The 12,296-nt window shown below is 38.8% G+C and overlaps 2 protein-coding genes across 3 annotated transcripts; one reads left to right on the top strand and one right to left on the bottom strand.

The window, feature by feature from the left end:
* Positions 1 to 24: 24 nt before the first annotated feature.
* Positions 25 to 5,679, top strand: LOC118427787 (BRISC and BRCA1-A complex member 2). The gene is made up of 12 exons (XM_035837721.1): positions 25 to 244; positions 460 to 542; positions 1,062 to 1,159; positions 1,462 to 1,561; positions 1,885 to 1,976; positions 2,385 to 2,459; positions 2,667 to 2,767; positions 2,885 to 2,984; positions 3,102 to 3,172; positions 3,484 to 3,566; positions 3,933 to 4,089; positions 4,749 to 5,679. Exons 1-12 carry the CDS (start codon positions 117 to 119, stop codon positions 4,810 to 4,812), a joined length of 1,152 nt encoding a protein of 383 aa, XP_035693614.1. The 5' UTR covers positions 25 to 116; the 3' UTR covers positions 4,813 to 5,679.
* Positions 5,613 to 12,162, bottom strand: LOC118427772 (GDP-D-glucose phosphorylase 1-like). 2 transcript variants are annotated; one of them, XM_035837702.1, is made up of 12 exons: positions 11,993 to 12,162; positions 11,356 to 11,448; positions 10,756 to 10,872; positions 10,187 to 10,294; positions 9,719 to 9,820; positions 9,330 to 9,425; positions 9,043 to 9,101; positions 8,702 to 8,804; positions 8,227 to 8,330; positions 7,793 to 7,938; positions 6,774 to 6,839; positions 5,613 to 6,441 (listed from the first exon to the last, which is right to left on the bottom strand). In XM_035837702.1, the coding sequence occupies exons 1-12, from the start codon at positions 12,038 to 12,040 to the stop codon at positions 6,323 to 6,325; spliced, it is 1,161 nt and encodes a 386-aa protein (XP_035693595.1). In that variant the 5' UTR covers positions 12,041 to 12,162; the 3' UTR covers positions 5,613 to 6,322. The 2 variants fall into 2 exon arrangements, with proteins under 2 accessions (XP_035693595.1, XP_035693602.1); XM_035837709.1 differs by having other exon boundaries at positions 11,371 to 11,448; positions 11,993 to 12,161.
* Between the last annotated feature and the right edge of the window lie 134 nt (positions 12,163 to 12,296).

The following is a 12,296-nucleotide window of genomic DNA, read 5'->3' as shown; positions in this document are numbered from 1 at the left end:
GATCGACAAAATATCACCCCTCGACGTGATACTGTATCCATCCAAGGAACAAAATGGCGGCTGTGAGACAAAATATTTAGGTTGTGGTTACTAAAAAGTGCAGGAAAGGCTAGGAAATGTCGTCCGGACAGTCCGTGCTGAAGCAGCTCCATCCGCTCATCAGACCGTACGCCGAGACAGTCCTGAGGAAGGGGAATGTTGGCGTCTGTATGGGCAATCTTCGTATCAGCGATGTAAAATCTGGGTGAGCTCTTATATAATAGTTGCTTCCAGTTTTGAATATTGTTGTTATACCAAGGAGGTTTGTTGTTGTTGTTGAGACATAAAATAAGCCTGTGACAAATGTGGCAAAGATAAGATCTTCAGTGATATTTGACTTTTGGGAAAACAGTAGTTAAAGCTGTAAAAGTTAGCTGTTAAAAATAAATTGAAAGTCATAATTTTTTCTTTTCTTTTCAGGAGACCTACTCTGACTCAGACTAAGGAGCCGTGTGGAGATAGGTTCAAGATCTACATACCCTTTGCTGGGGACTCATTGAAGTGTAAGGATGTTTGGCATAGTTGTGTTTTTCTTACACTTGGGATAAGACAGTGTTGTTTCACTTTCACTTTCACTTTTGTAGCCTGGTTTACTTTCATCTGAGCAGGGAGGTGAAAGATACCTTGATCTGGGACAAACATATTTGTACCAATCTTATGTAACAGTGGGGGGTTGAAGTAGAGCTAAATGACCATGCCAAATGCCTGTCAGGCTTTTGGCTCAGTCATTTAGACTGCTGGTGTTGTGATCCTAAGGACCCGGGTTCGATTCCCGGGTCGGTCAGGATATTTGTATATATTGTTTATTTCTGTTCTACTCGCCTCTCTGACTTCTTACACTTATCTGAAATTATGATAGTGACTCTTGCTTGCAGATTTACTAGTAAAGATATCACTGTTGGTCAGCTTCTTCTGTATTTACATACTTACCTACTAGTACTTACACTGTATAATGAAACCTCTTGAATCTTGATAGCATTACACCTGAGTATCCCATGTAATGTGATTCCATGCCATCCCAGGGGAGGTGATATTTGACAGCTGCCAGCCGTCCAACCCTCCAGACTTCATCTTCTTGGGAGAGAATGGCAACTTTGATCCTGACATTGAAAAACTGGAGGTTAGAGCTTTATAGTTTCATTTAAACAAATTCTACACCCCTGGATTCCCATGTCTTCAATTTCTATTGTTAACAAAGTTGAAAGTAGGGTACCACAACAATACCAGCTCATCAGTGTAGTAGTATGTATATGGTCGAACCTAAGGCAACATTTGATGTCATTATAGAGATGTACACGTATTCTTAGTCCTTGCCAGCAATTATATTTCTAAAAAGAGATTACTTTCTATCTCAATTTGTCTTTAGCATACATACGTGACCAAATACATACACCATACTGAGATGTTTACGCTTTCTTACAGAACCTGACCCATTGGGACCCTAAGAACCCTGAGTCCCTGGTGTTGGCTATAGAAGACTTGATGAGGGAGTACCGGTGCTACCAGAAACAGCTGATAGAAGGTTTGTTTGCTTGTTTTTAGTGTTAAACATGTATGTAAGTACAGTCTGCGTAAGATCGGACTGTGAATTTTGATCCGCTTTTATCGGGATTTGCCCTTACTCTTTTTGATAATTGTGGTGGGTTGTTTTATGTGGTGTTGAGATGTGGATCTACTCAAATGCATGACCTCCAGCTTTACATCCCATCTGTGAGAAAATTCACCTGAGTCAAGTAAGATACTAGTATGTAGAGTATCTTTCAAAAAAAGCACAACATGGGGCCTGCTTGGGACCAAAACCTTTAGATTCTAAGTCACAACCCTAAACAAAATGCCACCTTGCAGGTTACAGCAGACTACAGTTTGAGTACTCCAGTCTACAGGGGATGGAGGCATGTGATGATGTAGAGGTGCACATGGGGAACAGGCTACCTGGGGTGAGATGGCTCTTACATCTAATCTTTATCCCACAATTATATGCGGTTGTGGTTGATGTAATCTATCCTTTTTAATGATTTTGAGATACATAAATTTCAATTACATGTAGTTAAAGGCCCCTTTTGTACGATGGCAATGATCAAAAGGAGAATGTGGTAAATCCTTCACACATTGCCTAGCAATACGAGTGCAATATGATTATGCCAAGTATGTACTTGAAATCCCAGATTGGCTTTGTTTTGTTTCGTTCTCCAGTACTGGGCAAGTTGATGATGTTCTGGTGTTCTTTAGGCCATATAGATCATACCTTTAATATAATGGAATTGAAAAGATATGTTTAAAAACTTGTTGTATATACAATGTACATGTACATGAAGAAGCATTTACAAGACTGCTTTATTTTCCAGACACTGGACTCTCCAGTTAACTTCCTCATCAGACTACCAATTGACCTTTCACCCATTCCACAGTATTTGGTCAAGGTAAGCCATTTGGCACATGTACTTACTAGTCTTCTGCAGTGTCAACTGTTGTATGGGCGTGTATTATCAAGTGTTGCACACTCTATAGCATGGAATAGGTTTACATACATATTGATATCTGGATATGATTGTGATGTGTCTGTTACATAACAGTTGTGAAATGATGATGTTGACTCCATTTTTGTTTTTGTTTTGTGTGTGACCCAGGATGACCCAGGAGAAGACCTTGCAGTGTTACTCGCCAAATTTCACAACTCAGAAGGCTCCAGAGTCACACCTCAGCTCTTTCTGTCACCAAAAGTCGAACAGTAAGATCTTTCTTCTCTCGCTGCATTTCCAGTCATTCCTGTTGACAACTTTTGCCCAAGCTGTGAGTTGTGTTGAGCAGAGTCATGTTTATAAGTTTGTTGTTTGTTGTTTTCCAGTGCACTAGGAGACAACACTGCCTTGAGGATCCCCAGGTTCCCTACAGGAGGTTGTCTGATGGACTATGTCCCACAGGTGCAAGATTTCCTACAAAAGCAGGTACAGCACTGTCTTTAGACCCTCTGGAGACTCATATTGCAGTCCCTTTTGTTGCCATATAAAGCAATGAAATGTTGTAGATCTGCTATGAATTAGGACTTTCCATTGGTGTTTCAGATTGACCATATTGTAGAAGGCTACCAGAGAAGGAGAGAGTATGTGGCTGCATTCATCAGCAGATTTGGAGGGTAAACTATACAGTCTTCTGATTCCACTGTTCTCAATCAGCTCACTTTTGAGGTTTTCTTATGACTTCTCTTTGACTTTTACGTTATTCAGATTGTAAACAATACAATACAGATATGTTACAGGCAGTGATTGCAATTTCTCTTTAACAATATATACTCAGCAATGCCGACAAGGCATTATCAGAACTATTCCTTTTTGTCCTTATTATTGATTAGAAAATTTCATTGAAGTATAAGAATTGAACTTCAAGTACCCGGTAGTCATTGATGACAAGGAGGTTGGTTTGACTGAAAATTCGGTGTCCTTACAGGTCAGTACTAGAGTATGATGCGGAGTCCTTCACTAAGCTGTCTCTGGTGCTGGAATGGAACGAATTCTTCTTTGTACTTCACAGTATGTATTTTCCTCATTTGTAACACGTACATGTCTATATATCCCATATCATTCTAATGCACTGTGATTAGTCAGGGCTCAAAATGCAAACAAAATGTAGTTAACATTACAAGCTGAAAAAAATCAGTGGACCGGATTTGGAACCAATTTGACAATGAGCAGATTAGTTACATTGGCACTATGGCGGCAGGCGTTCACGTCTTTTGGGGCCTACTTGTGATATGAGTACACATAGGAGTTTTCACTTTTCAGTCATACTGTTCTCACATTACATTCCTCTAGTTTGCTTGCTATATTTGTAGCTGATTTATTCCAGTGTAAAGTAACTCCATGTATTCTGATTGCTGTATTGTTGTGCCCTCCCAGTTGAGCTCCCCTCCAGGTTTCCCCAGGATATGCCAGTCTTCACCTTCCAGTCCTGCTACCACCTGTCCAAGACTAACGGAGAGCCCTACGTCTCTGTCCAGAAGAGCTACCCTTACAGCCCCCGCTGGACTGGTGAGGAGATGGCACACAGGGCAAAGTAGGTTCACTGGTCTCGTCTTACTGTTTGGAATATGAAATGTAGTGGGGTCGTGTGGTGCAATCGGCAGGGTGTTGGATTCATAACCCAGAGGTTCTGGGTTGGAATCCATTGATGTGCCTTTGGGAAAGTCGTGTAAATGGGTGGCTAGGTTCGGTTATAGCCATCCCTTGGATAGGGTGTTAAATGGAGGTCCCGTGTTTGAGGAGAGCCACACCTCGAGCACGTTCCCCACTGTAAGGGTCCTTTCCGGTGTAAGAGGATCAAATAAATCTGTCCGGATATGCAGCTTGTCCTGTTCAGTACTAGTACAAACCTGGTGTGTTACGCCATAGGGCGGTTTACTGGGTTAGGCCACACGGACTTAATTTTATGGATGACATCCACCCACGCATTAATTTTTGCCTGTTCTCAAAACAAAAAATTTCATCTCCGAGGCTCCACGTAAGTCCGGAAATTGCCGACCCAAAGGGCCAGCATATGTCTGTTTGTCATAACACTCGCCCAAACGTGCTAATTTTGTAATAAATGCCGCGCCACGCCCAATAGTAGACCAGACCAACCCACCCACCCCTTTTATTTGCAACAAGAAAAGTGTTTTAGGTCATCCAAATCTGTGTCCAGATTCATGTTTATAACTTGTTTTCATTTCTCTCCAGACTGTTCATCCTGGACTTCATACCGCAGTTCAAGAAGGTGTCTGTGTCATCCAACAAACTGTAGTGAGAGACCTTTCAACTGGAGGGAGGGACTGAACCAATACAGCAGTCTTCCATCAGCTAACATTAACTTATTGCATGCACAGACTGTGTTTGTGCCCTATCAAGGGGGTCTTGCCTAGCCTGGGTACCATCCAGAAAGTAGTTCGCTCCGGCGTTCATTATATACTACAGTATATACAGTCGCTTCTAGCTCTGACATTCATCGTTATACACTATATACATTGCTTCTCTACTGTTCCATCTGGGATCCCAGACCAAGTTAATGTCTGGAATCATCCAAATTTTGGATGCAGGTGCTGATTGGTCCCTACACATGAGCAAATTATGGAATGGGTTCAAGCGATCGTTCGAACAGGCGTTCCAACACCAGACAAGCCCTCCGTCTGCTTGTTGTCATTGAACGAGTGCTCTAGAACCCATTCCTAAATTTGCTCATCAGCTGCCGTTAGCACCAAATGGTTTGAATGAGCAAGTCTCCAGATGGATAGCAGAAGCGAACATAGGAGCAAACTACTATCCGAATGGTACCCAGGCTGGGTCTTGCCCACATTCTAAAAAGAGGTTCAGTTAACATTCTAAAAAGTGGTGCAGTCGAAAATTGTATTTGTTTTTCATAACACAAGTTTATTTTCATGTGATTTTGACAGTTCAGTTATTTTTGTTTTTAACCTCTAGCACCCTATGGATGCTTGCGTCAGCTAAATTTATTATGGTACGCTGGTTAGCTGGCAAAAAACTGAAATGACATCATACATGTAAATACAACAGACTTGGCTTTTAATAATGGTAATGCTCAAGATGTTGTTGTTCTTCATTTTATTACCACTCGAAGACGATAGATAATAAAAGGAATCTTCAAGTATAAGTACTATAAACTACTAGTACTTTCCCAATTTCTGTGTGAAGAATGTGAAATTGTGAAGGCTTGTCTCCTGCATACATTTTCACTGCCCATGTGACAGTCTTGTTTTATTTAGATTCGCAGTGACTATTTAGCCATGTAGATAGTTAATGCTACTGAGGACAATTAGGACAATTTCATTCTGTCTTATGGAAGTGTATTATATCTCAAATTAGATATGATATGCTAGAGTGTAGTGGACAGTCATTAGATATTCAATAACCCTATACAAGCTCTAGATCAACAAAATGTAACCAATGTAAGAAGTATGTTTTCTTCTTGATTAAAAAAATCAAACATAATTATGAACTGTAAGTTCATATTCTCTGTTTCTTAATCAATATATGAGTAAATATCATATATACAAGTAAAAGGATTACTTTGGATACCTGATTTTTTAAAAAGAAACATTACAAACAAAAATTTCACTTTTTACACATTACTGTGATTGTCACATAGCAAGCCTATTTTAGGTCCATTACAAGTAACATCACTTGTACATATTGAAATAACCAGAGTTCACAATGTTTGAAGTATTACCAGATTGAGTTCCTTTCACAGTGATCAGGAGGTAGTAAAATCGATGGAATACATGTCAACATGATTCTTGTTATCCCAGCACTGTTGCTATTTCTGTTTTCAAGGCATCAAACTCCTCTTTTGACAAGGACTGCGTCTTGAGTGTTTTGACAGCTTCTTCCTCTGTGAGCGACTTGAATCCGTCTTCAACTGCACAAACAAGTGTTAAAGATATTAGTGAGGAAAATAATGAAGACATCTGCAAGTTTTTAATAATTCTATCTTTTTAAAAGTTTACATTAGATAGAGTCAAATAATTGTTATGACTACAATTAGTTTATTGGCAGCTGAAAAAAATGATGGCCATACTGATGCTATATTACATACCAATGCCTTTGCTGGTGACATCATGAAGCACTTAATACACTGATCTACACACTCACTGCACAAAATATCAATTAGAGACTTCTTTACATCAAGGGCATCTTTATGTTACTATTCTACTATAGAAAAAAAATTGAGAAAATGATGATTCTGCATACCTTTAATAGGAAGATGTCCAGCAAGTTCACACAGTGCAGGGTTGAAGACAAAGTCATCCTTTGCACCTAACAAATAAGACAGATATTCATACAAACATCAGTACATGTCTTTGAACTTCTCTCTGTCTTTGACAACCATCCCATAATAGACAGCACAAGTACGTGTTAACTGTCTTGATTACAAAATCAACTTTTGCAGAAGAATTATCTTGGAAAATTATTTGAAATTATAAACAGCTCTTTTACAAGCCATAGTTGTCTCAAGGCCCTCCACAACATACATACATGTATATAGGGTGGCAGCCATCTCCACTTGCATAGCCCTTGGACCACACAAGCTAGTTCACTGATAAAATGTAGGAAGGTGTGTTCAACTTCCCCACTCTTTCAACTAAGTGCTGAGCACCAAGTAGAGAAGCAGTATGGACCATTTTTAAAGTCTTCCGTATCAGTCAATCAGGATCAATCAAACCTGACCTACCACATGCAAAGTGAGTACTGTACCAACAAGGCTACTGCAGCAGAAGATGCTAAATGCACAAAATAAACGTAAGCATCTACAAGATGTCTCACATGGGTGTGCCTAAACACCACAAACGACTCAGAAACACCACAAACGACCACAAACGACTCTAATATGCAGTGTATATGGGTCAAAAACCTTGTGTGGCGCTCTGGAGACATTGTTTATACATTTATGAATTTAAAAAATGGAGCAAGTCCTACGTATTCACCAGTTATTTCGAGTTAGTCCACCGGTTTCAAGATCGAAGCGCTGTCAATGAATGCGTGCTTGCATTTGAGGCTGAAAAACACTTAGTATACAAGTTTTATAAGTTGACAATGATAGAGTAGTGCCATGCTATAAATCTATGAACCAACAGCTTCCATAGTTTCACTGCATATTAGAGCCGTTTGTGGTCGTTTGTGGTGTTTCTGAGTCGCTTGTGGTGTTTAGGCAGACCGGTCTCACATGTTTCCCATATAAAGAAGTCAGAATAAATGTGTACGACCCTGACCTGTTACAGGCCTCCTGGGCCATAGGAAGACCCTGAGGGTTCTGTTGGGACTGTTGGCGTCCTCCCCAAACTGTGTTCCCCTGGTCATGAACACGTTGTGTGCGATCTCATGGCTCTGGAGGTAGTTAGCAACCTTGTACACTTGTCTGGAGGCAGGACAAAGTTAACGAATGTTAAACATAAATAAACAGAATTAATTCTAACATGTTGTTGAATTCAAGATGAAACCCAGTTTACTGAAACAGAGGATTTTCATACTAAAACTATAGAATACAAGCAACAATTTCATTGCTGTCAAAAACTAATTACATGTATATTTTATAATGGAATAAAAGGTATCATATCCACATAATGTACATACAAGAAAAAAATAAATGTATGGCAATTGCTACTTAAATGTGGTAGATTTCAAAGAAAGATAACATAAGTCACACCTTGCCAATCCTGTAACATCTTTTCCCTGCAGTTGGAATGCAAACCCCAGTGCTGGGTAGTCACTGTTGAGGACATGGATACCAGAGTGGAAGGGCACTATCACCTGTCATGGGGGCAAACATACATGTGTTACAAAAAGATGTTTAACATTTATAAGAAAACAAATCAATTCTGGACATTGGTGTCACTAAAAGATGAAAAAACAAAATCCATGCTAATGTGCTAATGTGATAAATGAAATGCAGTCTACCACTTTCAAGCAAGAAACTTGTACATGGATTCGTAAATAGTTTCATCAGGTTGGTGGATCAATTGAACAAAGTTACACAACCTTCTTTAATTCTTTAGTAAACATTTTGATGTGTTCATGAATTAACATCAAGGATTGATAGACGTTCAAGGGAAAGTTGGAAGGATAACCACAGGAGAGACATCACTCAGTCACTGTGAATGGTACATGTCACAGTTACTCACACAGCTCTCAGTTCCCAGCTCATGTTCCAGGTAGTAACCATGGAAATGCAGATGATTGACAGATGAGTATGCACACAGACTGTTGAACCCCATCCTGAAACCCCTGCAGAAGAAATGGGTTGACACACAAGTTGATATGTAAACAAAGGACACAGCATATGCTGAATTATGATAGGGCAAGCTGCTCCAGTACTATACGGAAAAAAAATCAGGAACATATGGAAATTAGTCTGGTGGCATTATTGAACAATAAACATTTGATCTTCTTAATCCCTTTTATCGGATAAAACATATGTTGTAATGACAAAGTCATGATTCTAAATAAACAACAATTCACTTACTGGTGCTGGCTGAGAAGTGTCATCTCTATTGCAAGCAGAAGTGCCTCTTCTGTTAACACCTAATGTGGTGATGCAGAGTAACAAAGTTATAACTTGATATCAGGGTAAAAATATTATCAACTTATCTTTAATACTTCTCTAAAAGGAGAAGTGCTTGCCTTCTTGTGCACAAAAGAATCAAGTTACATGAACAAGTCTTAGAGTAACATATATTTAGTACATAAAACGTTTACTAATGCATTTAACTTTGTAGATCTGTGATTGGATACACCTAGAAACCCTCTTACCTGAGGCTGACAGTCTTGTAGAGAAGGCACCAGTAGTATATTCCCATATGCAAGGGGGCTTACATTTATTATAACCACGTGGGAAGACTTCTTGACCTAAAAGACAAGATAATATTTGGAGTTATCAACAGAATCTTAAGTTGTTTTGTCTCACTGAGACTAAAATCCAACATATCCCTCCAGGCAGTGTCATAAAGATTATTCTTTTTGTGACACAATCCATGATTTTTTTTCATGTTCTCCAGAAAATATAGCTAATGCAAATCATTTATGGCTAGGTGAGACTGCAAAGTCAACTTACTATGCAATTACTTTTGAATATGTATTCTTTACAGAACATCTTGTCAACAATGCCAATAATCCAACATGCGAAGGATGAATTTAAGTACCCTTTTGCTTGTTGGTGCTTCATCTGATGCTGTTCCATTCTGTGAAACTCTTTCATTCTCCTGATGTGATGAGTCTCTTTCAGGACAAAGTTCAAACAATACCTAGAAGAGAAGCAGAGTTGTTTTTTCATAAAGTTGTGAGGGAATTTTCAGTGACACAATTTTCAGAGGTTGCGTCTATCTCTTACATGATAACTGAATCCTTAACTTTATTATCAACTTGGTAGAGGAAAATGGATACAGTGAGAGAGAAACTCAAGAAAATAGTTGCTATGTTCAAGATGTCTCTACCAACTCTTTGCTGTAGAGTGTAGCATAATCCTTATCATGACATGTCTTTCCTCATAGAAATGTAAAGATCGATAGAAATTTTCTGTTTATATAATGAGAAATAAATAGATACAATTAACACTATCATTCATAGTATGTATGATACATAGTACTTTTATGAATAAAAGATGCACTCACCTCTCCAGGTTTGATTTTGGTGAAGTTGAACTTCTTTGGGTCAAAGGGATGGTTCATTCCTATGATGTTTTGTGGAGCTCTTCTTTCCTGGGCCCTCTTCACATTCAACTGAACAAATAGAACCATTATTAGAAAGGTCATCACATACATCGTAAATACCTACACACCTAAACAAAATGCAACAGTTTAGCCTTTTGGCTAGGTGGTTCATGAGATGGCAACAAGGTTATGACCTGGTTCACGTGATTCATAATTATCTCTCTTAATTTTGCTAAGCACTTGCTGTAAGTGAACCACATTATACATGTTCAATCAAAGTGTTTTGCCACAATTCTCATTTTTCATCCACCATTGCTCAAAGTGCTAAATACTAAATTGTTGAGAATTAACTTAATCATGTTGGCATGTGCCTGTGTGTTACCAACTTGTACTGATTATTCAAAATAGCATACTTCAGTGCTTAAATAGCATACTACCACGTAACTCTACAAGCATATCACTAGCGTGCAGGCTATACAAGTAACATGAATGTCTTCAAAGGTTCTAGTAGTACACAGAATTCTGATCACCTGTGCAACGAATCTCAAAGTTCCAGGTAGAATCTTGGTCTGTAAAGCATCCAGTTTATACCGGAACATTCCTGCCTCCATGGCTTCATCCCACCTTCTGCACAACTCCTCATCAAACTGCACATATCACATGACAAGTACAAAAGTGTGAGTGAGACTACTACACCATCAAACTGTACAAATCACATGACAAGTACAACAGTGAGCCTACTACACCATCAAACTGTACAAATCACATGACAAGTACAACAGTGAGCCTACTACAGCATCAAACTGTACACATCACATGACAAGTACAAAAGTGTCAGTGAGGCTACCTCAAAATCAAACTGTATTCAAGGTCAAGTGAACAGCACTATGAGACCATCATATCAACTACTGTACATGTCAATTTTACAAACAAGAAGTAGACCACAAGTTTAAAGGTATATTGGAGTAAGATTTTCTTCGTAGTACTTCTACTGTTACCAGTAATAATGATGTTGATAATAATGATAACAATAATGATACGGTGTTAGTATTCCATACCTTATCACCTTACCTTACTCCTTTTTATACCCTTTACCGCATCACCAATAGATGGTGAAATGAGCTCATTACCTTATTATATTTTACCTTACTACGGCTAAACTTCTTCCATGGAGATGATTGCAGCACCAGGTCTTCAGGGGTGTAGGTGTAACGGAGGATTTCCTGATACAGAAAAAGGGGAAGATTCATAAATTTGAGAGGCCAAAGTCTTTGTTTTTCTATTCAACATGGTTTAAGGCTAACTGTAATTTTTCATAGTGTAACAGACTCACAGTTTACCATAACAAGTCATGATGAACCCTTCCTAAATATAGCTTAATAAAAAGCGAAGAGTGAAAAGGTGCCCTTCTAGAAATAGCGACTAAATGTTAACGTTACAAAAACACTTGTTAATCACTGAGACTGAGCCGGTTGCTTACATCTGCTTGGAGATTGAGTAGAAGTTGTACTGAAGAAAGTACCGTTACATGGACAGTAGAGAGGGGGCGTTACTTCTATTTTCAATCCAGGATGAATCTGACATATTCTAGACCATTTTGGACCGTGATACGCAAAAATTACAAAATGGCGTGAAGTGATCAACATCGAAACTATCGAAATCGCCACGTGTGCAAGGCCATGGATCTGTTTGGAAATCTGCTTCATCATCATCATGTAAACAAAAAAATGTGACATTTTCAAGCGATCATGAGAAAATTATACTCACCTTTTGGTGCCCGTTTGAAATGGCGTCTTTTCCTGTAGTGTCTGCCATAGTTCGTGTTCCTACTATAGACCAAATTACGACGAAATTTGTGATTGAAAACGACACAACAAAGAGAGGTCCGGTAGTGAGCCAGCCGGTGCATGTAGATAACAGTAGTCCAGTTCACTAAGTACACGGGGGTGTTTAAAAGAAATAAACTCACAATAACCTCTACCATATCTTCAACAAAATACTATTTTAGCTTCTAGGTTCAAATACTATTTATTTTGTTTCATAGCTTATATTCCATTTAATATTTTGATGG

Source organism: Branchiostoma floridae, chromosome 1 (assembly GCF_000003815.2).
Source record: "Branchiostoma floridae strain S238N-H82 chromosome 1, Bfl_VNyyK, whole genome shotgun sequence".
In the NCBI taxonomy this organism is placed as follows: Eukaryota; Metazoa; Chordata; class Leptocardii; order Amphioxiformes; family Branchiostomatidae; genus Branchiostoma; species Branchiostoma floridae.
This window is presented reverse-complemented; position numbering and strand designations above follow the sequence as displayed.

Bases quoted from the DNA above. Each gene is read 5' to 3' on its own strand.
- LOC118427772 (XM_035837702.1), bottom strand. From the start codon at position 12,040: ATGGCAGACACTACAGGAAAAGACGCCATTTCAAACGGGCACCAAAAG. The intron at 11,449-11,992 runs GTGAGTATAATT...TTTCTGTATCAG, and splicing joins TTTCAAACGGGCACCAAAAG to GAAATCCTCCGTTACACCTA. The intron at 9,426-9,718 runs GTACTTAAATTC...CTTGTCTTTTAG, and splicing joins AAGCACCAACAAGCAAAAGG to GTCAAGAAGTCTTCCCACGT.
- LOC118427787 (XM_035837721.1), top strand. From the start codon at position 117: ATGTCGTCCGGACAGTCCGTGCTGAAGCAGCTCCATCCGCTCATCAGA. The intron at 543-1,061 runs GTAAGGATGTTT...ATGCCATCCCAG, and splicing joins TGCTGGGGACTCATTGAAGT to GGGAGGTGATATTTGACAGC. The intron at 2,985-3,101 runs GTACAGCACTGT...TTGGTGTTTCAG, and splicing joins AAGATTTCCTACAAAAGCAG to ATTGACCATATTGTAGAAGG.